General features: G+C 43.2%; 1 protein-coding gene across 30 annotated transcripts in view; it reads left to right on the top strand.

Annotated features, from left to right (window-relative positions):
- Camkii (Calcium/calmodulin-dependent protein kinase II) overlaps positions 1-26,400 on the top strand; it is a 194,330-nt gene that overhangs the window by 156,104 nt on the left and 11,826 nt on the right. For 4 of the 30 annotated variants that reach the window (XM_076440383.1, XM_076440376.1, XM_076440379.1 and 1 more), the window contains 5 exons: positions 12,766-12,924; positions 21,831-21,893; positions 23,095-23,170; positions 23,254-23,348; positions 25,684-25,801. In XM_076440383.1, the coding sequence (XP_076296498.1) occupies positions 12,766-12,924; positions 21,831-21,893; positions 23,095-23,170; positions 23,254-23,348; positions 25,684-25,801 (511 nt within the window). Of the gene's footprint in view, positions 1-4,694; positions 4,752-10,689; positions 10,846-12,765; positions 12,925-21,830; positions 21,894-23,094; positions 23,171-23,253; positions 23,349-25,683; positions 25,802-26,400 lie in introns of all 30 variants that reach the window. The other 26 variants (XM_076440385.1, XM_076440377.1, XM_076440381.1 and 23 more) reach the window with 12 other exon arrangements.

Here is a 26,400-nt window from a genome sequence, read left to right as displayed (position 1 = left end):
AGCTTTCCAAAGCTTCATATTAGGGCCCCTCAGACTTGATGGACTCATATAAAGCTTTCCAAAGCTTGGTATTAGGACCCCTCAGGCTTGGTGGACTCACATAAAGCTTTCCAAAGCTTGATGGACCCACATAATGCTTTCCAAAGCTTGGTGGACTCATGTAAAGCTTTCCACAGCTTAGTATTAGGACCCCTCAAGCTTGGTGGACTCATGTAAAGCTTTCCAAAGCTTCATATTAGGGCCCCTCAGGCTTGATGGACTCATACAAAGTTCTCCAAAGCTTCGTATTAGGGCCCCTCAAGCTTGATGGACTCATATAAAGTTTTCCAAAGCTTGATGGACCCACATAATGCTTTCCAAAGCTTGGTGGACTCACGTAAAGCTTTCCAAAGCTTAGTATTAGGACCTCTCAGGCTTGGTGGACTCACGTAACGCTTTCCAAAGCTTGGTATTAGTGCCCCTCAGGCTTGATGGACTCATATAAAGTTTTCCAAAGCTTGATGGACTCGCATAATGCTTTCCAAAGCTTGGTGGACTCACGTAAAGCTTTCCAAAGCTTGGTGGACTCACGTAAAGCTTTCCAAAGCTTGGTGGACTCACGTAAAGCTTTCCAAAGCTTGGTATTAGGGCCCCTCAGGCTTGATGGACTCGTATAAAGTTTTCCAAAGCTTGATGGACTCGCATAATGCTTTCTGATGAGATCTCTGAACTGGATGAGCCACCTGCAAAGAAAGTCGATGAATTCGATGGAACAACCGATAGTGTGAGAAATCGGTCCGGCGATCTGCGATTGAAATTGCACGCGCGTCCCTCGACGTCACCGAAGGAGTCCATAAACCCGAGATCCATCCCCCACAGTCCTAATTTGTCCGGGAAACTTGGATGCAGCTACCGAAGACGCTGGCAAAATGCCCGATCGAACGTGTCCACCGTTGAAACTGCACCCTCCAGCACTCGGTGCCTTGGCCTGTTACCCCTTTCATCCCTTTCTTTCTTTCTTTCTTTCTTTCTCCGTCCCCGCGTCCCCGTTTCCCCCTTTTTTAATTGGGATCCGGTGATATCAGAGTGATTATCGAGCCTCGGCTCTGCGGGAACTCGCCGATCGATACCGTCGTCCAGCAATAATATCGCCTTTGTTGCGCAAAACAAGCCGGAATAATTGCAAGAGGGAAGTCGCAGCCGGAGGATCCGCGAAACCTCCCTTTCACCGAGGAAACGAGTCCGCGAGATGAATCTCGGCGAGAAAGCGCAACGGATACACTCGATATTATCATTAATTCGCGTTTCGACAATCGCTTCGACTTTCCGCGAACGGTATCGATCCCGCGACAACCGGAACCCGAGCCATCCCACCACCCTAACTCCAATCTTTATTGTTTAACTTGTTCGGCATCTTTCTCTTCTTGTTTCCCGAACGATCTATATCCCGACTAACCCCTTTCTCTTTTTCTCTGTCTTTCTACCTCTATCTATCTCTCTCTCTCTCTTATTTTCCTGTATTAATTCTTCTTCTCCGGAGAAGAAAATCGACGGACCACTTGAGAACTTTAATTTCAGATACGTCGAGAGACTGGGCTACGAAGAATGCTTGCTCTCTCTATATATCTCTCTATCTTCCTCTCTAACTCTCTCTCTCTCTCTCTCTCTCTCTCTCTCTCTTTCTCTCTATTTTTCTTTCTTACCTCTCTACATAGATATAAATGTATATACAAGTGCTCCGACAAGTATCGCACGCCGAATTACCGATTCTCGAAAAATTCTTGATGTTCAAGAAATGGTACCTTGTCCAGATGATTCTTCAGGTTATTTTTAGTAACTTTTCCCTTTGCGATAATATTCCCCGCGGCTTCTTTCACGAGTTATTTACGAAAAACGGTTAGAAACACTCAGTGTTTTCCGCTGATAACTCGTCAACGAAGCCGCGGAGAACATTTCCGATAATAACTCGTTAACGAAGCCGCGGAGAACATTTCCGCAAAGGGAAAAGCTACTTCAAATCACCTCAGGAATCAGCCCTCTCGAGGAAGTACATTTTTGGGACACTCTGTACAGCGGTTTTGAAGAAGAAATTTTTTCGTGACTGAATCGTGCACGGACTCGAAGATCGAAGTATCCCCTTTGTGTACGATTTTTGAACAATTTTATAAACAAGAAGAAACAACCAACAAATTATTCGCTTGTGATAAATTCTCGACCTTTGAGACCACTGTAAAACGACCTAAAAAAATCGTACTGCAATTTCCAAGGCATCATTGCAAAGGGGAAGCTTCAATCTTCAAATCCGCGTGAGATATTTTCCCGGAAAAAATGTTGCAATGCTTCCGCAGCCGTTTGAAGCTGTCGTACAGAGATTTATGAGAATTAAATGCGATTTTTTTTCTATCAAGTTGGAATTGTTTAAAAGTCGAGGATTTTTGGAGAACTCGGCGGGTCGATAGTTTTCGGAGCCGCTGTATATGTTCTGGCGTGTTAAGTTTACGTTAGAGATTAATAAGTATAGCACGGTTTAACGTCGACGCAGCCAGAGTGTCGTCTCTGTGGATTAGCTGGAACTCCGTTGGCGATCTCGAGACGAGAGTATCGCATTGACCGGAATATATTCACTTGGACCTACAATATATATTAGTCGATGTTCTCGTGCTTTCAGTGTTTCGGCTTCAGTGTTAACCGGTGTACTCTCGAGATTTACTGTTGATCCACTGGGAATTTATCTTCGGAGATAGTCTACTCTGTCGATTGTGATTGTCCCTTCGGTGCTCGCTTCTTAACCCCTTGCTTCGCCATCGAAATTGTCGCTCTCTGTCTTCCCGGAAGAGAAAGTCATTATCTAGATAAGATACATTTGTACACATACTCGTTACACTTATAAATTCTTAAGAAAATTAAAGCAAAATCGATTTTTCGAAGATGGGACCACAAATTTTGGACATTTTAAAATGTAATCCTGTAAATTTTTATCAGACAGTGCCATAAATCCAAGTTTTAATTTTAGGGGTGCACTGGTTCGAAAGTTATGCGTGTTTAAAGTTTAAAGTTCAAGGATTTTAAGAATTCTTGGGAAGCAAGGAACTTTAAACACGTATAACTTTCGAGCAAGTGAATTCTTAACGTTACAACTTGGATTTTTGGAATTTCCTCATCGAAATCTACAGGATTATATTTCGAAAAGTCTAAAATTTCTTGTCCCGTAAGCTGAAGTTCAGTCGAAAACCAGAATACCGCTTTCTCGATAGCTGGAACGGTGCATATCCTATTATTATCACAATTTCATCTTCGATTTCGATCGTCGGTTTGTATCCATAGATTTTAGCAAGGGGTTAACAAAAACTTCCGGAGTCCAGCTATTTTACATTGAAGTTCCGCGCGATCTTCGAACGTACCGCGAAGATTCGACCGCGAGGAACGAACGCGATAGCTCCCTCTAACTTATCATAGTGATCGAACGATTTCCGATCGCCGAAAGCAACGCGTACGTACAGATTGTTGCGTCTCCGAGCACTGCGCAATTATCTCGTTAAATTCTTCCAAGAATTACACTTCGACGCTGAAAAATAAATCCATCAATTTCTGTGGAAGCTGAAAGACTAATTGTCACCTTGATTGCTCATATCCACATCCGAGTATAAAGGAAATCATTATTTGCCCACTTGAAACATCTATTATCAAATAATATTTGTTTGAAGACAGACATTTAACATGCGTCATCCAGTTCGAATGTGTCCAAATATAACTGGGTGTACGAAATATTAGTACACCTCCAAAAAACTAAAATCTTTTTTATAATTGTACCAAACGACCTGATTTTTTATAATCAATTAGAAGGTTTACGAAATGATATGGAAAAATGATTTTCCAAAAATTATAATTTACAAGGTTACACGCAGAAATAAAAAAAGGCATTTGTAGATCTATGTTCTACAAGGATTTTGTAGATCTATGTTATTTGTACACATGTACAAAATTTCATCGAAATCGGTTGACGCAGGAAAAAACGACACGCATCGAAAGATGTACGATTCTGTGGATTTGTAAAGCTACGATTTTCACCAATTTCAACCGCTTGTAACTCGTGTGTATGTTAATCGATTTCGATGAAATTTTCAGCATGTGTATAACTAACGTAGATATACAAAACATATGTTTTACATTTTCATTAAGGATCCAATTAAAAAAGTTTTAAATAATGCCTTTTTCATTTTTACATGTAGCCTTGTAAATTATAATTTTTGGAAAATCTTGTTTGCATATCATTTCGTAAACCTTCTAATTAATAATAAAAAATCTGTTCGTTTGGTACATTTATAAAAAAGTTATTAGTTTATAAAAGATGTACGAATACTTCGTACATCCACTGTAAATAAAATTACACCAAATTTTCTGTTTTTACTAGGTAGTTAAATTTTATCCCGTATACATACAGAAAAATTTCGTTAAAAGAGATATGCACATCTGAACTTTCTAATTTAGTTTTGTCAAATCGCTATAATTTTCTGGCATTTTTTAGATTTCCAAGGTGGCAGTCAGTATTTCATAGAAAAATTGGCAGAGTCGTGATTCCATGGACACTCAGTGTTCGCAACAATGCGTGCATACGCGAGGCAAAGAATCGAACTTAAACTAGAATCAAATTTTAAAAAAAAACGAACACTGTCGCATATCCGTATACGTGATGTGTATGTGTGTATGTTGTACAGAGGATAAGAAGGGCGGCGTCGACCGGAGCAGCACGGTCATTGCCAAAGAACCCGAAGGTAAACTAGCAGAAATCGGAGGTGTAGAAACGCCGAGAGCGTTTCGCACGCCTCCTCTTCCATGTGTGATACATTTGTAACCACCTGTGTATATCTGTATCCCCGTCTCTATACATGTATACAATATGCGTACTTACATATGTGTCACGTGTAAACGTCCTCCGGTCAGGCTTCTCCCATTGCGCGCGACACGTGACCGGAAGTCCTCCGGTTTTCGCGTTGATCCTCCATCTTCTGCCTCCATTTTCGCGATTTTAATTAATTTTTTTGTTTTAATTCATCCGGACTCTGTCAATTTCTTCGCGAAGATGCACGATTAATTTATCTGGGCTTAATCATGAAGAAATTGAAGATCATGGTGAATATAATATATATGTATATATATATTAATATTATATAATATGATGTATTATGATTAGACTGCGGATTTTATGCATTTATAACAAAAATGGGTACGTACAATTTAAAACAGTGGAGGTATTAAAAAGATTTAAGGCCACGAGTTTATATTAGTTTCACTTTAACAAGATAATTAAAAGAAGAATCAAATTGTTATTTGGATCCTGTGTCTTTCAATCAATGCCAACATTTTTTATTTTACATAAAGATCCGCAGTCTAATTATAATAATTAATATCATTATATATGTAGAAGTATATATTAATATAAAGTGATATATATTTTATATATAAAAATATATAAAAATATATATTAATATAAAGTGATGTATATTATAATAAAAATATATAGTAATATATAATATGTGATATGTTAATATTATACAGGGTGAATCACGAATCGTGATCAGAAAAGATTTCTCTGTTATTAGCAGTCCGATCGAAAATGTTTTTATCAGGTATAGCATGGTTTCAAGAGAGCTATTCACGCGATTATAGCAAATTTTTCGTCAACTGTTTTTTTTTTAATGATTTTTCAAGGTTACCTTCAATTTTTTGCAAGTACACCTATCACTTTCTTACGCCTATTTGTTAGAGAATTTCAAGGCGAATTCGGAAACGTACCATAGCATTAAAAAAATTGCAGAAAATATTGCAAAAAATTGCTTTTCTAATTAGTTTTTACAAAAACTTTGCTATAATCACGTGGAAGTTCTTTTGAAACCATGTATATGTGATAAAAACATTTTCGATCGAACAGCTAATAAACAGAGTAGTCTCTGCTGATCACGATTCGTGATTCACCCTGTATATAAAAATATATAATATATTCACATAATATAATATGTATTACTATAATAATATACATTATGTAGGCTGCGGATCTTTCTCCAAATTAAAAATTGTTTGCATTGATTGCAGGACACAGAAGCCAAATGAAAATTGTATTCTTCTTTTAATTATCCTATCGAGCTGAAATTAATACACTGATGGCCTTAAATCTTTTTAATTCGTCCACTGCTTTAAATTGTACGTGTCCATTTTCGTCATAAATGTATAAAATCCGCAGTACAATTATATGTATATAAAAATACATATTACTATAATATAATATGTATTAATATAATACAAAATACATATATTACGCGTATACAAAGATATAATATATAAAATCGTCCCCGAAGAGATCAAAGAGGTTAGAGGTACCAAACGCGTGGTTGCCATTGGTCTATTTGTTTCTCGAGACCGGAAATGGGAGAAGTCGATTGTCGAGGGGGGCTCAGTGACGAGCTTCGAGCCGAGCTTTTGCACCCTGTCTGTTTCAGCTTCCGCTAACTCGTACCTAGGATTAACCGTCTCTCTCCAGTCTCCTCTCGATCCGCGCGCCTAACAGAATGTCGTGCGACGGTCGCGAAAGTGCGCCGAGCGTTTCTCCCGAATCTCGGTCTGCGAGCGACCGTGCACCTGTGGATCCGATCCAGAATCCCCGGTAAAAATCGATCGGAGAAGAAAAACACACTATCACCTAGCTATTTATGTCACGATGATGACGTATCTCCGCGTTGTGCCGCGTTTATGCGAATAGACGACGAGATCATCGGTAGGTAGACGTAGCGACGATCAGGTGAGCAAAGTTGGCAGCCTGATCTCTCGATGGCGGCGCTTGTGGACTCCGTTCGCTGTCAACGGAAATACCTGAGCCGCTTGGCACCGCTTTGGAAATAGATTGGCAGCAGTTCGCGACGAGCGGCCAGACATCGCTCGACTCTCGCTCGATCTTCGATTTTTCTTTCTCCGTTTCTTTCCCTTTCGACCGACGCGCGACGGGGTTGAAGCAAAAGGGGGCGGAACCCATTGCTCTCGGCGGAGCGACGCGGAAGTCCTTTCTTCAACCAGGTTTTCTATACCCTCTTCCCGTCCGACTTCCTTTTGCTTTCATTCCCGTCGGCGAGGGGAAAACGAGTGAGCGGCCCCGGTAGTGATAACACACCGCGACTCGGAGGGATAGCCGTGGTCATAGTCCTCGGAATGTCGGCCACCGCCAGTCTGCCCGGCTCCTCGAAGCAGCCCGATAATTACGGTGAGCGTCTTTGCGCTTCGAATTCCGCCGCGAGCCGAGTCTCGGCTCGGCAAAACGATGATCGAGGAGTGAGAATCACGAGAGCTGTCCGTTTAAACACCCCCGTGGATCTCAGCTCCGGGGATCTCTGCTTTCTGCCACTGTGAGCGATCTGGATCGCCCCTGGGACACGCCGGAACAAATTCGAGTCGGAAGCTCTCGACTTCGCTAATTCGAAAGGGAGACCACGTAGCTGGTGTTCTCTTCCTGTGTTTTCATTGCTTCCACCCTCAATTCGAAATGCAGGAAATTGCTTGGCTTGCTTTCTCTTTGTATTTCGCCCCGGGTGGGCGTGGTCTCGATGCTCCGGGACCCGAACAGCTCGCATTTCATTTGGATCCCCTAAAAATCGAGCTTCCGATGACGATTGCTTTCTCCCTTTCTGTTTTGGCCCTGAGTGGGCGTGGTCTAATTGCTTCGGGACCTGAGCAGTGGCCCAAAGAGCAGTCTCTAGCCCATAGCCAACTCGAATGTCATCTGGATCCCCCAAAAATCGAGCTTCCGATGACGATTGCTTTCTCCCTTTCTGTTTTGGCCCCGAGTGGGCGTGGTCTAATTGCTTCGGGACCTGAGCAGTGGCCCAAAGAGCAGTCTCTAGCCCATAGCCAACTCGAATGTCATCTGGATCCCCCAAAAATCGAGCTTCCGATGACGATTGCTTTCTCACTTTTTGTTTTGGCCCCGAGTGGGCGTGGTCTAATTGCTTCGGGACCTGAGCAGTGGCCCAGAGAGCAGTCTCCAGCCCACAGCCAACTCGCATTTCATCTTAATTCCCAAAAATCGAACTTCCGCTGACGATTGCCTCCTATATTTGCCTTTACCCCCGAGTGGGCGTAGCCTCAGGGCTCCCAATGACCCCGCCAACGCGCGAAAAAGCGGAAGAACGATCGGGTAACGCGAAACATTGTTTATCTTGCTCCCGCCAGTTTAAACACGGCAGCGCGCGCGCCCGCGGCCATGAATCACTCGACGATTTATGTTTGTAACCCAGCTCACGGCCTCCGTCCGGTGAATGGAAAGCCGGTCAGCTGACCGTCCTAACGTTGCGAATTCATTAGGTTCATCCGATTATAGTCTTTCCGCGTGTGCTTGGCACCGATTACCTCGGCACCGACGAAAATTAACCAAAAGTTCCGTCGGTCGCGTATCCCGGCCAAGAATATCTTCGTTAATATTCCGGACTGCTCGCCTAACTTCGCGGAACTTCGCTCTAGAAAAACGAGACGGAGTCCAGCTCTCGGGGTTCTCATTCTCGCCATCCTCTGGCCCCAGTGTCGCGCCTAATCGTCTTAGGCGAATTAGCTCGATCGATGCGACAGCACGTCAACCCTCAACTGCTGATATCATGGTAATCCGAAGCGTGCGAAGTTTACAGAAAATTTTTCATGATTTTGCTTCAATGCTGAAGCGTTCTTTCGAGTTTCAAGTTCTCCAGATAAGAGGACACCATCCGCATAACTTTGAAATAGATAGGCTAGTCTTTGAGCTTTCTAGGTCTAGAACCAATGATCTCCAAACTCCCCCTAAGCTTCTTCTTCTTCAAGATCATGGTAATTGCGTGACACATTTCTGGACCTACTCAAATCGTCATCTGATCAATGACACCTTCCTCAACAATGTTCAAGGCGCGGGAAGAAGCTTGAAGTAGATTGCCTAGTCTTAGAGCTTGGTGGGTCTAGAACAAATGATTTCCAAACTCTCCTAAGCTACTTGCAGAATAATCTTGAAATATTCTTCTTCTTCTACATCATCACGATCTGTGACACATTTCTGGACCTACTCAAATCCTCGTCTGATCAATGACACGCTCCTCAACAATGTTCGAGGCGTATTAATCAACCGAGGGTCACAGCAGGTTGATACCTACATTAAACCAACTCGAACGCCAGATCCAACGTTTAATGCGATGGGATTTCCAATGATTCGTCATGGTAGTTGAGGGTTGATTTCCTCTCGAGTTGAATTTCCTCACGGATTTCGATCGAACCGTCGCGCGCGCGCGGTGCATCAGGATCGCGATGCCAGCGAATAGCGATCTATTTCCGTAGCGTAATCGTGTCTATGTCGGCGGGCACAGTGAGAATCTATCGCGGACGACTATTCTCGTTCGACGTAGGAGAGAGGTCGGCCAACGCGCGAGCGTACCGTTTCCGCTTCTGTCCTCGAGGCGGACAGAGAGCGAATGCTCTCGCACGCGCGCGCGACTCAAGTTTACAGCTCGGCTCGTGTGCCACTCCGACAGATCGGCTCAACGAGAACACTAGTCCTCCTCATCGCGTGTGAACACGCTCGAGGAACGTGTTAATCACCGGTGTGTATCGACAAGTGTCTCCATTGTGAACGTCTCGGGAAGTGTGACGGTTTTAATTAAAAGTACAAGACTCGCGTTGATCCCCAATCTTCATGAACAAACCTCGTTCTCTCCTTCGAGTCTCGTTGTTACTCCGACGAAACCTGATTCGAGTGCGTCAGTGTGGTTGGAAGCGTCCTTGATCTTCTCTAGTCCTTCTTGGCGAGCTTTACAACGAAAGTAACTCGCTGCTTCTCTGAAACTACCTCGTAGAGGAAACCCGGTGAAAGCTAATTTGTACGAAAGGTTAATTATATATCCAGGTTGAACTAAAACAGTGTTGTTCCGATGCTTGCGAAGTGAGAACGTTTGGTTAAAAGAGACCAATGTCCGGAGCCGCGAGTCCCGGTGGAAAGAGGATGGACAGTGGTCTGTGAAGCTTTCGATCCGTGATGCCGTTCGTCGATCGACAGCCCGAGGTTCTGGATCGAGGTACCCTCCTAAGCTTACCGATCAGGACACAGTTCGACGATCATGCTACAGGCTGTCTCCACCGCATGATCTGTCCGAGTGTGTCACACGAGTCGAGCTTCAGGAATTTGTCTTCGTCCTTCTAACTCCCTTCGAGCCTAACCGTTGAATCCCGGTTGGATCTGCATCTTCCAATCAGTTCCCGACAGTATTCAGTGTTGTCTTCTAACGATGGAACTAACCAGGATAGACCTGATCAGGACACGGGGTCTAGAGTGAGTCGTCTAAAACACCCTGAGGAAGGCTCTAACCAGGGTTTGAAACGGTTCTGAGGACAAACTGGCAGAGTCCTTCTTTTAGATTACAGTTGACAGTTGGAAAGGCTGTTTGAGGACATTGATTGTTGTTCAGAACCGTTTCAAACCGGTAGCACAGCGTGTCGAAGACGTTCTAACAAGCTCTAACACGATCGTCCCTCGTTTGCGTCTCGTTAACAAACGGCAGCATTAATCTCGAAATGGGCCCAACTTACGACTCGGTCTAGTTCGTCAGTGAGGGTGTTCTCTGTGGACTCTCTGTTGCGTTTGGGAGCCCCGTTCTATGGACACGTTCCCCTTCGCTGACTCTTCTAATCGGTGACTATTCGAAATCCTCGGCAAAGGCCCCGGCTCGCAGGGCACACCCCCGAACAGCCCCGCCGCCGTGTCCGCGTTCGCCAGGGTGGTCGGCGCAGCTAGCCAGACCAACAAGCAACCCCAGAACCAGGTTCAGGGGAACCCCCTTGGATTAGCCGCGGTACTCCTACAGGGAGCGCAAGGTAATTCGGTCATTCGGTCAATCAAACCCCTCCGGATCATGTCCGGAACCAGTCGGGGGCGAACCACGCCCATCGGGACCACTTTGCGGAGACGACGAGGCGAATCTCAAAATTTATCGGTCCACAATTTCACCTTAAAACAGTTAGCCATCGGAAAACCAACGATCCGACTCCGCGGAACGATTAACTCGAATGATGCGGTGAATCTCCGCCCACGACTGGGCGCGGAATTGCCGGGAGGCGGGGCTACTGCGAGCGGAACGCCCTAATTGGTAACGGGGGCGTGGCCAGTGGAGCTGGGCGTTCCCTCAGAGCCCCGTTCCCTCGACTTCTCGTCTTCGCAGAGCGGTCCATCAAGCTCCGGTCTTTCTTTTGTCACTTCTGCCTACGCCAGCCAGTCGAACTTGCGTCGCTATCGTTCAATGGCGAGCCCATCGACCTTTGAACCGATCCTGGGTCTTCCGCAATGACGGACGGTTTGGAAGTTCGTCTACATTATTCATAGGACGTGCGTTAATACTCTCGTAGGAGTCACAGGAACAAATTCCTGTTCAGGACGATTCGAATTTTAGGGGAATCTTAAGGGCGAGGGCGATTCGCGAAGCCTGTCCTCTCGGCTTGACAGAGAGTAGGAAATTGACAAGCGTCGATAACGAATAAATAAATAAATAAATAAACTATGGTAATCAGAGTGATGTCACGTGGATCGGTGTTCCCGCGGTTGTTCACCGACGATGGTGAAAAAGCTTGCGATCTTTTAGCAACGGCGAATAAAAAAGGTTTGCTGTGATTTTGTGTGTTAAAAAAAAGACGAGACTAAGATCTCGCTGCTTCCGCTCGAAACGAGGCCGAAGAGCGAGTCGGTGGGCGGAAACCGGGTGAGTCTGACTGTTTTTTTTTTTTTTGGTTTTAGAGTCGAAGCATGACTTGGATTTCTTTTGTTTCCTCCTCTGTAAAGATCTACACCCCCGTTCACGACCGAGAAACACTTTTGGAACGATCTCTATATATCTCACACGCTTCTCGATGCTCTATGCCGATATCTCACCACGCATCTTGCTTCTCGACTAGCTCTCCCCCTCTCTCTCTCTCTCACTCTCCGAATCACTCACACGTCATTGTCTCGATCGCTATCACCCTTGGACAGTGTTCACTTCGTCGGCGACACTCGCCTATTCTTCATCGTTGCACTCTCGATCGACACCTCTTTCTCTCTTTCTCTATCTTTCCTTCTCTCTCTATCTTTCTTTCTCTCTATCTCTAACAGAAAACACGACGCTTCCTAGTACTGTCTGTGGATCTAGATTACTAACATCTACAGAGTTTGTCAACGCGCTCTAATCTCCGAACGGGCTCGCCTCTTTCTTCTTTTCTCACTTTCTCCCCCTTTATCTCTATCTCTATCCCTCTTGAACGGCCCGGAAACGCCTTTTTGCATTTTGCCGATTTGCTTTCGACAATACTGTCGCCCTTTCTAGTTTTCTTTCCGAACTTTCTACCCCCTCGGGGCGACTTGACACTCTCGTCGGAACGTAAGAAATAAAGTAAACTTCACTGACGATAGAATTCCTAACGTTGGCTGGGCCTTTTTTATTTAAACAAGGTAAACGAGTGGAAAATAGAGTTCACAGCGTTCTGAATGAATATCGTACAGCATTAGAATCGGTCGGAAAGATTCCGAAGGATCATTGGCGGCGCCAATGCCGGCCCCCTGCGTAGATCAGCCTGCGTGCACGCGCGACGAGAGTGTTGCGGTCCTGAAGGGGCGCGGAAGGAGAGGAACACGCTGCGCGACGTTCCGGTGGGGAATTCTCGAGACCCAGGAGAGAGCGCACGCACACATACACGCGGGGACGACGAAAGCTGTTCTCGGTGGCTGACAGTAGCTCGTGTTTTTGGTTTGGTTGGTTGCATGACTAGCTGGCAGCGCAGGGAGCGGTAGCAGCAGTGGTAGCAGCAGTAACAGCCAGAACAGCCAGACAGGCGCCTCGCCATCGTCACCGGCGGCGGTCTTCATCGGCAACAACTACGCGACGACGCCGACGGCTCCGTCGCGACGCTACGACTCCGCGAGCAACGGTCTGTATCAAGTGTACGAACACCTAGAACCGGCCTCCCTGCTGCGGTGCCTCCCGGAAATCGATTTTACCGCGAAAATCGATCCGCCATCGTTACAGTATCGGAGACAATTTCATGGCAAAGATGTAAGGATAACGCGAACTGTGATTTATCATTGTGATTCGCGGTCTTTGTGATCCCTTCTGATTGGCGGAGAGCATAACTATTGTTCGTTCATTTATATTGAGATATTACCGACCGGTAATTATTGCATAATTTTGAAAAATCTGTGGTACATGGCTAAACACTTTTTAATGGAGCCTTCGATAGAAACAGCAATTTTCATTGTGAACTAACAAGTCACCGTTAATAACGTCATCTAACAGTTTCATTTAAGATTGCAATGTGAAAGAACGTTTCTGTGCTTTCTGTTGGTGCAGCACTATTATTGAAAATCCGGTACATAAAGTGTAAAACAACATCAAAACAAAATTGCGAGTTTATTAGACTACTTATTAGAAAATTTATTAGACTACTAAGTAAGATGTTTCTCAAACTATCATTTGCGTTTCCTGTAATTGTTACGTAATACATTGGCATTTTGGAAAACTTCATATACATACATAAACATAAAAGAAATTGCCTCCGGTTTTATACTGTTCAAATGAATATTACGATTTCGAAATCGAGAGAGGAAGAATCAACTTCTTTCTTGTCTAAATGCTGAAATGCGGAAAAGAAACTTGAATTATTTTATTATTATCAATAAATGAAGTAAATTTATATGCAGATATTTTCGAAAAAAGAACTGGCTGTTCTTTTTACTTTACCGGACTGTAAGTTTGTGCTTTTCTCCTATAAATTACGATGTATTTGGTATGTAATCCTGCAGATCGAAGTTTCGATCCTGTAGGATCAATGATTCAGGAGTTATGCTTGCTTAAAGTTGATCAATCTGGAGTGTTTTTGACAGGTAAGGGCGCCGCCATATTGGTAGTGAAGGTCGCGCGCCGCTTACCGAGTTGGTTGTGATTAGGTCAGCGGTTCTGCTCGGTAAGCGGCTCGCGGTCGTCACTACAAACCAATATGGCGGCGCCCTTACCTCTCAAAAACTCTGTAGATTGCTCAACTTTAAGCAAGCATAACTCCTGAACCATTGATCCTACAGGATCGAAACTTCGATCTGCAGTTCTCCGGGTACAAATCTACTGGACTACATACCAAATACATCATAATTTATAGGAGAAAGGCACAAATTTTGAGTTCTGTAAAGTAAAGTTTAGACAGTGAGCAAATTCAAACCACAACCATGATCGCGATTCGCGATTACTGTGATAAATCACGATTCTCCATCGCACAATGCCATTTCTTGAACAATGCCCGATTTGATCGTCGCAGCAGGGCGGAGGCGATCCATCGATCTCTATCGATACCCACTCACGTGAGATCCAGGGTCCGCTGGATCATGCTAATCCTGCTTTACAAATCCTTTGGATTTTCTCTAAAGTTTCGAGTTTCTTTCGAGATTCTTTCGAGTTTCTCTACGATCCAATGTCCCCTGTATCTCGCGTATCTCCGTCTCTTAATTACTAACTCTGCCATTCTGTGACGCTAACGAAATGTCGCTTTCTCGCTGTCTAGAAAGCGACATTAGCCTACCGAGTGGCGCGCAAAGGTTTCCGAGATCGAGACGAAGAAACGTTTGCGCGTCACCGGAAGTGTGTGTACCCGCTTCTCCCCGCCGGCATTTTGGTAGCACACATGGCGCGCTGGTTGACCAATCCTCTGTGTTTCTGCATGTTCCGGGTTGCACGCATCGCTGGCATGCCGCGTCGATTCTGAAAATTGCATGCGACCTCAAACGAATACGAAAACCGAAAACCGGTACGAATCGAACAATGAACCGATCTGAACCGAACGCGTTCAGAACCGGAAGTCCGTCGAGCCGGACCGGCTGGATACGTGCAACTTGTTCCGGCCGAGGGCTGCGACCCTGAAGACGGTAAGAAGAGCCAAGGCGCCGGTAAGGTCGCAGGGAACGGGAAAAATAAGGGCACCGACGACGAGGACGCCTGCTTGAGGTGTCGACGGTGTTGCTTGTCGTGAAACACGCGCTCTTTGTGGCTACCTCGAACTCCCTGTTGATCGATGATCCATCGCGATCCATCCGATCATCCTTGTTCGAAACGATCCACTTTCCGCTGCACACGAGTCACATAGAATCGAGTAGATCTAACAAGGGACATTATCAAACTGTAACACACCGATTATATTGAAATTTATACAGGATATGAGCCGTTTATTTTGAAAGTGGAGTAGGTCCTTTAAGTTTAAATTGAGATATTTAAGAGTTTGAGAAAGGCGTCCTTCAAGGAGATGTTGAATAGAAAGAAAATAGTCTATGAACAGTACGCAGAAATGTTGCTGGGATCTACAAACCGTATCAATGTAGATAATGTTCCGATAAACGAGAGGTTTCACTGTCCCAAAAATGGTGTACTTGAAAGGGATGATTCCTGAGGCGATTTGAAGTTACTTTTTCCTTTACGAAGATGTTCTCCGTGGCTTTGTTAAAGAGTTATTAACGAAGAACGCCAATCGCAAAAGAATATCCATTCTTCGTTCGCTAATATATTAATTTATAGTCTTAGAATATGGGAATTTGTGCAAGTATGTTAAATACGAAAGGTTTTAAAAAATCTATACATTTTGTGGTTGGCTAAATAAGTAGACAGCGGATTTTATAATAAAAATTTATATCATTTTGTAATAAAAATTTGTATCATTCTATTAACCAGCTAATTCCCTTTTTACAAAATCTTTGCGATTTTAGATATATCAGTTACAATTCGCTTCAGGATGAGAAGAACGTAGAAATGTAAATATTAAAATTGCTGGCTAGATTTTTCTCGAAAATGGACTTGGGCCACTTTATGTTATATTTATATAGTTCGTTGAAAAATATTCGACACGTAATTTTTTTCAGCTGCTGACGTTCATGTTCATGAACATTATTTCGATCAGGAATGTAGTGTATGCAAAGATTTCAGAAAAAAATTAATTGTTTAGACAATATTTTAAAAATTCATCTTTTTTCGCAATGTTTCTTATTAATTGTTTATCGATATTTATGTAACTTTGTGTACGCAATCTATGGACCAAAATAGGGATACGGGTATTTTGAATTTTCTCTTAAATATATAACATTTTCCGACCACATGGGGGCGAGTATTTTCACCCCCTTAACGGGACTGTCAGCAGCTAACAAAGAATACGTGTCAAATATATTTCAACAAACTATGGGAGCAACAAACACGTTACACTTGGGTAATGTCCCTTGTAAAAGAACAGTATTTATTTATTTATTCGATTATTTTTAGAGACATTTTTCCAACTCACAACGTTTAGACGAATCGTTTATCGTTTTGTTAGGGTGCTGCGACTGTCACTTGTCGAAGTCATCGTCTTATCGATGATGTCTAGACTGCGGTTCTTTACGCAAAATAAAAATACTCTGCATTGATTGTGGGAATCAGGATGAAAATAAAAATTGATTTCATCCCGTGATGATTTTGTTACGTTAAAAACAACGTTACAGTGTTCCTATAAATGTTTCTAATCTATTACTATTTTATATTTCACTCAATCAATTTTTTCATAAATGCATAAAGATCCGCAGTCTAATGATGACTGTCGACAGTCGCAGCTCTAGTATTTATCTGCACGAGTGAATTGAATAGTTAAGACGTCATCGACGTAGATTTAGAGGATTTCGAGGTCGTTCAAACGCCACGAAGTAGCCTTTCGCGCCGCGTTCCTTTCTTTCAGGGGCGGTTTCGGACAGGCGCAACATCTGAAGTGTCCTGTTTTGTTTTTGTTGGACACCCGGTACACGATGGTATTTTTCTTTTTCTTGGTAGACGCTGCGTTGTTGGCTTCGCGAGACACGATCGTCTCTCCGAACGGACCTCTTTTCTTCTTTCAAACACTGAGCAGGGCCGTTCTAAGATATTTGGCCCCCGTGGGCTACTAACAATAAAAGGTGGCTGAAAATGTTAAAAAGAAGGGCCTAGGGCTTTTTAAGTTTTATTTAGGAACAATTAGCGCAATTAGGAACTCATTTTGCTTTAACATTTAATGAAACAAATCGTAAGAAAGTCTTTCAGACTTTTTCCAATTGAAAAATTTTATAAAAATGGTAATTAATTTTTCGCGGCGCACAGTTTCGATCAATTTCTACATTAAATAAATACAGCTGAGTGAGGCATGAAACGTTATGATTCGGGTTTGAAACAAATAAAACGTTTCCGATTCGGATTTGAATCTGTAAAATGCCAGGTGCTATTTTATTGGAGGAAAACAAGAATGTTATCGTTGCAATTTTCTTTCCCTTTTCATAAGAAAATACGCGGGAGCAATGGCCGATGAAGTTTTGCAAAAGATATTCGGAACTGGAAAACGTCAAAATTTAAAAAACATGAATACAAAAATGAAAAATTCAAAATTGCCGTCCCAAAGGGGCTAGGGCCCATTTATCCCTGTGATTAGGGTGGCCCTAACAGCAAGGATGACCCAGTAGTTATCCGAGTCGACAGTTCACGTCCGACAGTGTGATCGAAGCTCGACATTCGTTCGGAGAGACCGTCGCGCCGCGCCCTCGTTCGCAGCAAGTAGTCACGGTTCGACTTTCGGCGGACGGCGAACCGTAAGTAGTAAGTATCGGTGATGGTCAGACGAAAGGAAGTCATCAGGAGCACGCCGGGGTCTTCTGTGGCGGTCCCAGGACGCTCGCTAACTCGCACGAACCTTTTTTCTCCGTTTTCGTTCTGTTTCTTTTCTCGGTATTGGGGGACACGTGGCGCCACGATCAGTTGCGTGGCCGCACGCACAAAGGATTCTGCGAGACGGAGAGATCTGTACTCCTATCATTTCTCCTTCATTTGTATCGCAGAGGTTTGCTGTGCTGGTCGGCCATCTTGGTGTCGACCATGTTAAACATTTTCACGGTTGTTCGCGATGTGTTAGGTCGAAAAGAAAGTTCTTGCGGTTTTTGTTATTTCAATTTTACAATAAAATATTTTTATTATGATTAATATTGTAATAATATTATAATAAAAGATTTATAATAAAATTTATTATGATAAAAACCGCAAGAACTTTCTTTCCGACCTAATAATTCGTCGAGCCTCTCTCTATCGTCGCGGCAAAATTCGAAATCGTTTAATTCACCGCAAAAATCGAGCGTGAAACGGCGCCCGACAAGATGGCCGACGGGCCGTCACCGCGTAGGAGGACCGAATTAGGTGTTGGTCCACGCAGAACGCTACAGATCCACGTGTATACGTCCGTAATTGTGTAGGCGCAACACTGTGTGAACGTATTTACCAATAAAACTTGTGAAACCCAATACCGTTGTGTTGTGTAAACCATACGGGGGATCGGAAGAGTCTACCATAGAGCAATCCGGGGACAGGCTTCGTAGCTAAACGATACTAAACGCCCTTAAACCGCTGCGCTAGTCCGCTGGATCAGTGATCTCGAAACGCAAACGATTATCTATTTACCTTGAAACTGAACTCTCGCGAGATCTCCCCACGTACTACAACATGTCGAGGACATTCCGATCGAATTCGGGACGAGCTCGATTTCTCTCTCGATATACATATCGGTAAGCCGAGACGATCGTGGTACACACGTTCTGCCGGAGAAATCGTTGAGCAGCTGCGGACCGAGGGGAAGAAGAGCAACGATTCGAATAACGAGAGATAAGCTCACGATAAGGACGAGATGGAACCGGAGGAGACGGTCGATCCTGTCGCGAATATCGCGGGATTAAGCTCCGCGCGACAACGATCTTGTTGAAAGCGGTTTTCCCTCGTTAGCGTCGCGCGAAACAGTTCCTCTTCGGCTCCGTACAGTGCCGTCAGAATCGACCAAGACTGGTATACTTTCCCACTCTCCTCCTTTTCCCCTTCCACTATCTCTTTCCGGCACTATGAGCACATACTCCAATATCCCTCACTGAGACCGTAGACTGGTCCAGTGTCGCCAGGTCGAGAAAATCGAGGGGAATACAATGTACCCCCTCTGATCATCATCAGACCAGTCTACGGCACGGGCCCCATAGTCTACGGTCTTAGTGGGGGACGTTGGAGTGAGCGCATGGTGCTGGAATGGGATAGTGAAAGAGGAAAAGGAGGAGAGGAAAAAGATACCCATTTGGGTATCACTTTCCGACACTGGAGTGGGTCACCAGGGTTGCCATCTACGAGTCTCGCCAGAAGCGAAGTCCGCCTTTCCTTTGCTTCCCCCACTCTGACGCGTACGGTATACGTCAGCGTTAGTGGGAAGAGTAGGGGAAGCAAAGGCGGGCTTCGCTGCGCAGTTGAGCGAGGGGCGGAAGGGTAAGGGGCCTGGCGAGACTCGCAGATGGCAACCCTGCTGGTCACGTATTAATCTGGTCATTAGAGAAGGGGTAAACTGTATTCTAATATAATATAAGGGTCCGTTTATACTGGAATATTTCCAATCGGATCCATTAAAATTTATTGAAAAATATCTATCTGGTCGGATATATCCGGTCGGAAATATTCCAGTATGAACAGACCCTAAAGAATGGCCGTGTCCAACCGTTAGTCAGTAAGGGAGGGGAGCTACGCTACTCCAGGCCCGGGCAACTTCTTCCCCACTACCAGTGTACCAATTCCCCCACTTACTCTGCTTTGCCTCGCGTGACAGCGAGGATGCGGCCTCCTTATGTGTACACAGCTAGTCTCCCCTACCTCCTCCTACTCTCCACAGGAGTAGGGGAAGGACCCAGGAGTAGGGAGGAGAGCCGTAAGTTGCCCAGGCCTGCGCTACTCGATAGGCGTGAATTCTTCGCGAGGGAAAACTGTAGAAAGTTGAATCTTTCCATCGAATTTTCCGATTAGACGCGCAGCTAATTAAGCCGCGACAAAATTATTCGTCGACGGCTCGCTATACTAAGAGCCTGTACCCCACGCGACGATAACTAAACTGCGGATTTTATCTGCAGAAATCAATTATGCAGAACAGAGACGAGTTCAATGAATACACATTATTTTTCTATAATCAACTTTTCGATTCAAGGAACAACAAGGACAAACAATAGTCCTTACCGATCGCAAAGTATAGGATTGTTTTATGAGATGCGTTGCTGTTAGCATGTGCGAGTATTTTTATCGGATACTAACCCTTAACCCCTCGCCCTACAATATCGAGCCAGACTCGTGACGAAGATTCTGAACAGAGTCTACTAAATCTGTATATTATTAGTTTCCTTTGAACCGAAATAGAATTCTATTTTGTTGTAGTCGATATTATAACCTTTGGAGAAAAACATAAGCATACACTAAATATATAAACTTCCTTTTTTTCTGTGAATTTGTGAACGATGAAGAATTTTGAATCGCGATAACCACAAAATAAATTGTATTGCAAAAGGTTAACACTTGAATGGTGACTCTGAGGCGTTACTAAAAATTGCTGGGTGCCATTCTTCAAATTAAATATGTCTTCATGCATTTGTGGTTTATAAAAATGTTCAAAAAATGCTGGAGTATCAAATTCGACAGGGTTTAGTATGATTTTTATTTATTTCAGACCTATACAAATGTTATTACCAATGAAAATAGGATTCGATATCGTATCGTTTTCTTAAAATTTATCTACAAAAATTGAAAATTGCATAAACATCCGCAGTCTACTGATCACTTAATAAACATTTAGGTATTGTACGAGGTATTTAATACTAAACACAAAATTACTGGTTCCAGATCTTTTATTTTGCACTTATTGAAACAATAACAATTATATTTGACAAGAAATTATACTATAGATGTCTTTAATAGAGCACGTATTACAATAGGAGCCGCGCAAAGTCTAAATCAAATGAATTTTATCATTTTTATGAGCATGTTCCAGTTTCTTTTAAGGCTTGGTAGGTTTAATGTCAACCAATTTCAAATCCATAAAATTTCAAAAATCATAGGGAATGGAAATAATCCAGCTACGAAGGAAAGTTTAATTTTCGAGTTCAAATAGCTCCGAGTGCAAAGGTTTAACAGTTTATTTCAGGCCTGGGCAACTTCTCCCCGCAGTTGTTTCACTGCTCCCACCACTGGCGTGCCGGTTCCCCCACTTATCGCGCTCTGCCCCGCCTCATTGCAAAGATGCGGCCTCCTATGTACATATAAATAGTCTCTTCCTAATCTCCCGAACAGTGTTGCTAGATGGTACGGGAAAACTCGCGCATGCGCGACGATTCCAGCGTCACTGAAGTACGAAATCGGGCACCTTGGTTGCCCCGCATAGCTTCGCACAATCTTTTCTTCTCGATTTTCAAACATAACGTTTAACATACGCATGTTATATTAAAATTTGATGTGTATGTACATGTAATATATAAATATATTCTAATTGTATATATACAGTAACGCACAAAAGTTTAAGACCGCTCGAAAGAAAACTTGCCCCACAAGTTACGGACTGTAGAACGCAGATACGTTCCTGGATTCGCCGCGCATGCGCGAGTTTTCCCGTACCATCTAGCAACACTGCTCCCGAACCCCCTCCTACGCTCCACAGGAGTTTGGTGGGGAGGGCGTCTCGCGAGCCGCAAGTTGCCCAGGCCTGGTCTACCGGCTCCAGAATGACCAAACTAATCGTCCACTGATCTCTGCAACAAAATCCGCAGTAATTGCGAGAGAATCGCGAATAAAAATTGGCGTACGCGACGCGTTCCGTCGCGGATCTTAATCTCGCGCGACAAGACCACAGCTTCAGTCACGCAGAATGATCCCGGCTTCGCTGAAACGTTCGTTGAATATCGAGAACGGTATCTATACATATATATCTGTATGTATCTCTATATATATATGTATATATATTATATATATTGCTTGTAGAAATAAGAATCGTGTGTCCTATCAAGACCTGCAGCCAGCTATCGACCAACTCCCAGTGCTCAGGTAACGAAAACCTATAAAAAAAAAAAACACCTCAGAGAAACCACGGATGTAGATCGCGTCGACTCCGCGATCCAACGATCAACGGTTAGGGTTGCGCAGCTTCCATTCGAATCGCCGCGAGGAGATATGACGATCGCGGTTTGCGATAGAGAAAAAATGCGAGTAGAACGCACGATGGTGGTGGTCGCAGAAAAAATGATGCGAGACGAACCAACAAACGGGCCGGGACTTTTATAATTAACTCTTCGGAGATTGTGTGTCTCGCGACTTCTTTTTTATTTATTTATCATTCCCTTGCCGTTTGCGGAAGATTCTCGCCGGAGAGCAGAGTCGTGACTCTTCCGGTGTTCGACTTTTTGGGAGTCAGGGTTAGAATCCGCCGGATCTCACGGAGAACATTCGGGATCTTGGGTCGCAGAGGGAGCTTCGAAAAATTTGTCACAGCCATTGGAATTGTTGGTCACTGTTTTTCGAAGCGAGAACTCGAGCGACGGAAACGTCGGAGAAATTCGGGCCGCCCGACAGAGGCGGTCGTTTTTTTTTCACGAAACCGGATGTGGGATCGGAGAACGCCGAGTTCCCGAGCTCGTCGATGCTTGTCGAAGCCGTTGCTCCACGCTCGACGACAACCGGAAGTCGCGAGGACTCGCGGAGCATCGACGAGGAGACCGGAACTGCGCCGCCATTTTGCACTGCCCCCGATCCCGGATATGCGTCCTCGGACCCCCGTTGTACACCGGAGGTCGGCGCAGCTCCGGTCGATCCGCAACGAAACACCATTTTTACCGAGGAGAGATCGATCTTCGAATGATCGAGGGAAGTCTCCGAGCTGTTCGCTTGTCGATCATTCGAGGATCCAGACATTGGAGTCCGCGCGCGATCACACGTAGAAAACGATTCTGTACGATCTGTACGATCGTAATAGTTGTATGTACAATCGGAAACATTTTGATTGGACGAGAATAGTGTTTGTGTTTTTTTTTTTTGAATAGAGGATGATTTCGCGACTCCAATGATTTTTGCTCTGGGTTCATAGTCTTTGGCGTAGGACGTAGAAGTTGAGAAAGATTTCTCGTGTATGTAAATTAACTGTTGTGCCGTACGATGCGTCGGCATGAGCCCGGATCTATTCTGTTCGTCGATCGGGCCCACCGACACTGCGTCTCGCTCGACCGACCGATTAATCTCTTGACGATTACAGCACGCCGTCAGGAGATCATCAAGATGACCGAGCAGCTGATCGAGAGCATCAACATCGGCGATTTCGAGGCGTATACGTAAGTCATGGAGAGAACGAACCTGTGTTCAACGTTCGACGGGAAGAGATTATATTTGTTCTAACTGTCGCAAATGCTTTCAGGAAAATCTGTGATCCACACCTGACCGCGTTCGAACCGGAGGCTCTAGGTAATTTAGTCGAGGGAATGGATTTCCACAAATTTTACTTTGATAATGGTAATTATGACTCGTTTGCATTCACCCAGCTAATCGTCGACACCGCGTCGCGTCGCGACCAACCACTGCGCACCATTTTTCCGTATACATACATTCGACGATGCTCTGTCGCAGGCCTGTCCAACCTCTTCTTCAAGTCACGTGGTTTCTACCACGGTACCCGTTTTTTATTTCTTTTTAAAATTCTTTTAATACTTCTGTTGACAAGTAGCAAAATTGTAGACTTTTTTATGTTCTTGGATAATCGCCAGACTGCGGATCTTTCTGTATTTATGGCTTCTGAAAATTTTTGAAAAATGCTAGAATATAAAATTCCATAGAATTCAGTACGATTTTTATTTAGAAAACAAAGAACAAAGAATCTCGAAGATCTCAGAACAAGGAATACTATAGTACCACTGAAAACAAGATTTTACACGATTCCACTTTCTTATAGTTCGCCAACAAACATTGAAAATTGCATAAACATTCGCAGTCTAATGTTCACAAATTAATTGACATTATTGGAAGTATGAAGATATGTGTGGGAACTCTCTATAAAGTGTATCATTGAATATCGTAGAAAATATTAACGTAAGAATTGAGAGGGGAAAAGTTACCCTCCCTCTGCCAGTACCGGATTAGTCACGTAACACTGTGACGCATGCACGACAGAGGCGAAATGCGTCACGTGACCGAACCTCGGTGGGGGAATAGCGTCGTAGAAGGGGAAGGTAGAGTGGTGAGACAAGTTTTAATCTGACTACTTTCGACTACTACTGTCGACCTTGTTAAGTAGTGCGGGAACGTCACGTCCCACCTTAGAAGAAGTGGAAGAACGGGCCAATTGTGGCTTGCGAGTTGGACAGGCCTACTCTATTCTATTGTGTAAAACCAAAGGATCACTGAACTATAATCGAACAAATTATCCAATAATAATGAAACGAACAAATTATCCAATAATAATGAATCGATCAAATTGTCTTATAATGATCAGTCTATCAAATTGTCCTATAATAATCGATAGATCAAGTTGTCCTATCATAATGAATCGATCAAATTGTCCAATAATAACCAATCTACCAAATTGTCCAATAATAATCAGTCTATCAAATTGTCCTATAATAATGATCTATCAAATTGCCCTGTAATAATCAGTCTATCAAATTGTCCTATAATAATCGATAGATCAAGTTGTCCTATCATAATGAATCGATCAAATTGTCCAATAATAACCAATCTACCAAATTGTCCAATAATAATCAGTCTATCAAATTGTCCTATAATAATGATCTATCAAATTGCCCTGTAATAATCAGTCTATCAAATTGTCCTATAATAATCGATAGATCAAGTTGTCCTATCATAATGAATCGATCAAATTGTCTTATAATGATCAGTCTATCAAATTGTCCTATAATAATCGATAGATCAAGTTGTCCTATCATAATGAATCGATCAAATTGTCTTATAATGATCAGTCTATCAAATTGTCCTATAATAATCGATAGATCAAGTTGTCCTATCATAATGAATCGATCAAATTGTCCAATAATAACCAATCTACCAAATTGTCCAATAATAATCAGTCTATCAAATTGTCCTATAATAATGATCTATCAAATTGTCCTGTAATAATCAGTCTATCAAATTGTCCTATAATAATCGATAGATCAAGTTGTCCTATCATAATGAATCGATCAAATTGTCTTATAATGATCAGTCTATCAAATTGTCCTATAATAATCGATAGATCAAATTGTCCTGTCATAATGAATCGATCAAATTGTTTTCTAATAATCAATCTACCAACTTGTCCAATAACTTTCGATCTATCAAATTGCCCCATAATAATCAGTCTATCAAATTGTCCTAAAATAATCAATCGATCAGTGATCCTCTGATTTCGCGTAGTAATGCATACACCCCATCGTTTTTTATTTCACGTTTCCGTATGTATGTACTTCGCGCGGTCGTTGAAGTTTCCGGGCGATCGGTGCACTCGTCGCGAAAACGAACGTGCACTCAGCTTCTTATTGCACACTTTTGACTTCGTTTCTGTGTCTCTACCAATTCTGTACCAACTGCATTCAAACACGGAACGTATTACGAACAGTCGCACGATTTCTTCAGAGAATCGATCCGAGGAATCTGCATGGAGATATCCTGCTCGTTCAGTACGAGCATATCAATTTTTTATCGTTTTATCTCGATTACATACTGTTCCACTGTTATCTTTCTTTCGCTACTCGTTCCTTCTCAAAGTTTCAAAATTATTAGTGTTCGGGCTTCTCTCTCGTATCGGTGCAATGGCAGATCCTCGAATAACATGCATTTCCGTTTTCAAATCACCAAGCAGTCCTGGGGAAGAACTGCAAGGCCGTGAACACGACGATCCTGAATCCTCACGTGCACCTCCTGGGCGAGGATGCTGCGTGCATCGCGTACGTCAGGCTGACACAGTACATGGACAAGTAAGAACAACTTCAAACGAACTCGTGGAATCACATCGTGAATCAAAAAATATAAATGAATAGAGCCTTGTCATTTGTATAAGCTAAAACATTTCAACCCGTTGCTCGCGATGAAGATTTTAACACTAGGTTTACTACTAAGTATGTGTCTATCCAAAATTTTGGCAATTTTTTCAATAATATATACCCAAAGAAATAAATTTGGTAAATAATTCCTCGGGGAAGCATCTTTACAATCTTAATAATCGCAAATTAAAAATATTAGAACCCGTCATTTTGACGTAAACCTAGTGTTAACAAAGTCTAACAAATGTGAATGTTATGCCTTTCTTTTTAGATGAAATAAAATTTGCAATTAATATAAATGTAGCCCTACAAAAAATATAAATTTTCTTTTCTCTTCTAATACATATTAGAAGATAAAGGATAAAGACTTTTAATCACTGTAACTGTAAAGAAAATGTTATACGGCAAGGGGTTAACCCTTTGCACTCGAATGGTAACTCCGAAGCGCCAGTAAAAATTACCACACCATTATTCGAAACAGTTTTAATAAATACTATTAAATACATCTGTATTCTATATAAATTATAAAAAGC

Source organism: Lasioglossum baleicum, chromosome 16 (assembly GCF_051020765.1).
Source record: "Lasioglossum baleicum chromosome 16, iyLasBale1, whole genome shotgun sequence".
In the NCBI taxonomy this organism is placed as follows: domain Eukaryota; kingdom Metazoa; phylum Arthropoda; class Insecta; order Hymenoptera; family Halictidae; genus Lasioglossum; species Lasioglossum baleicum.
The sequence above is the reverse complement of the archived record's forward strand: the minus strand, read 5'-3'. Positions and strand labels throughout refer to the sequence as shown.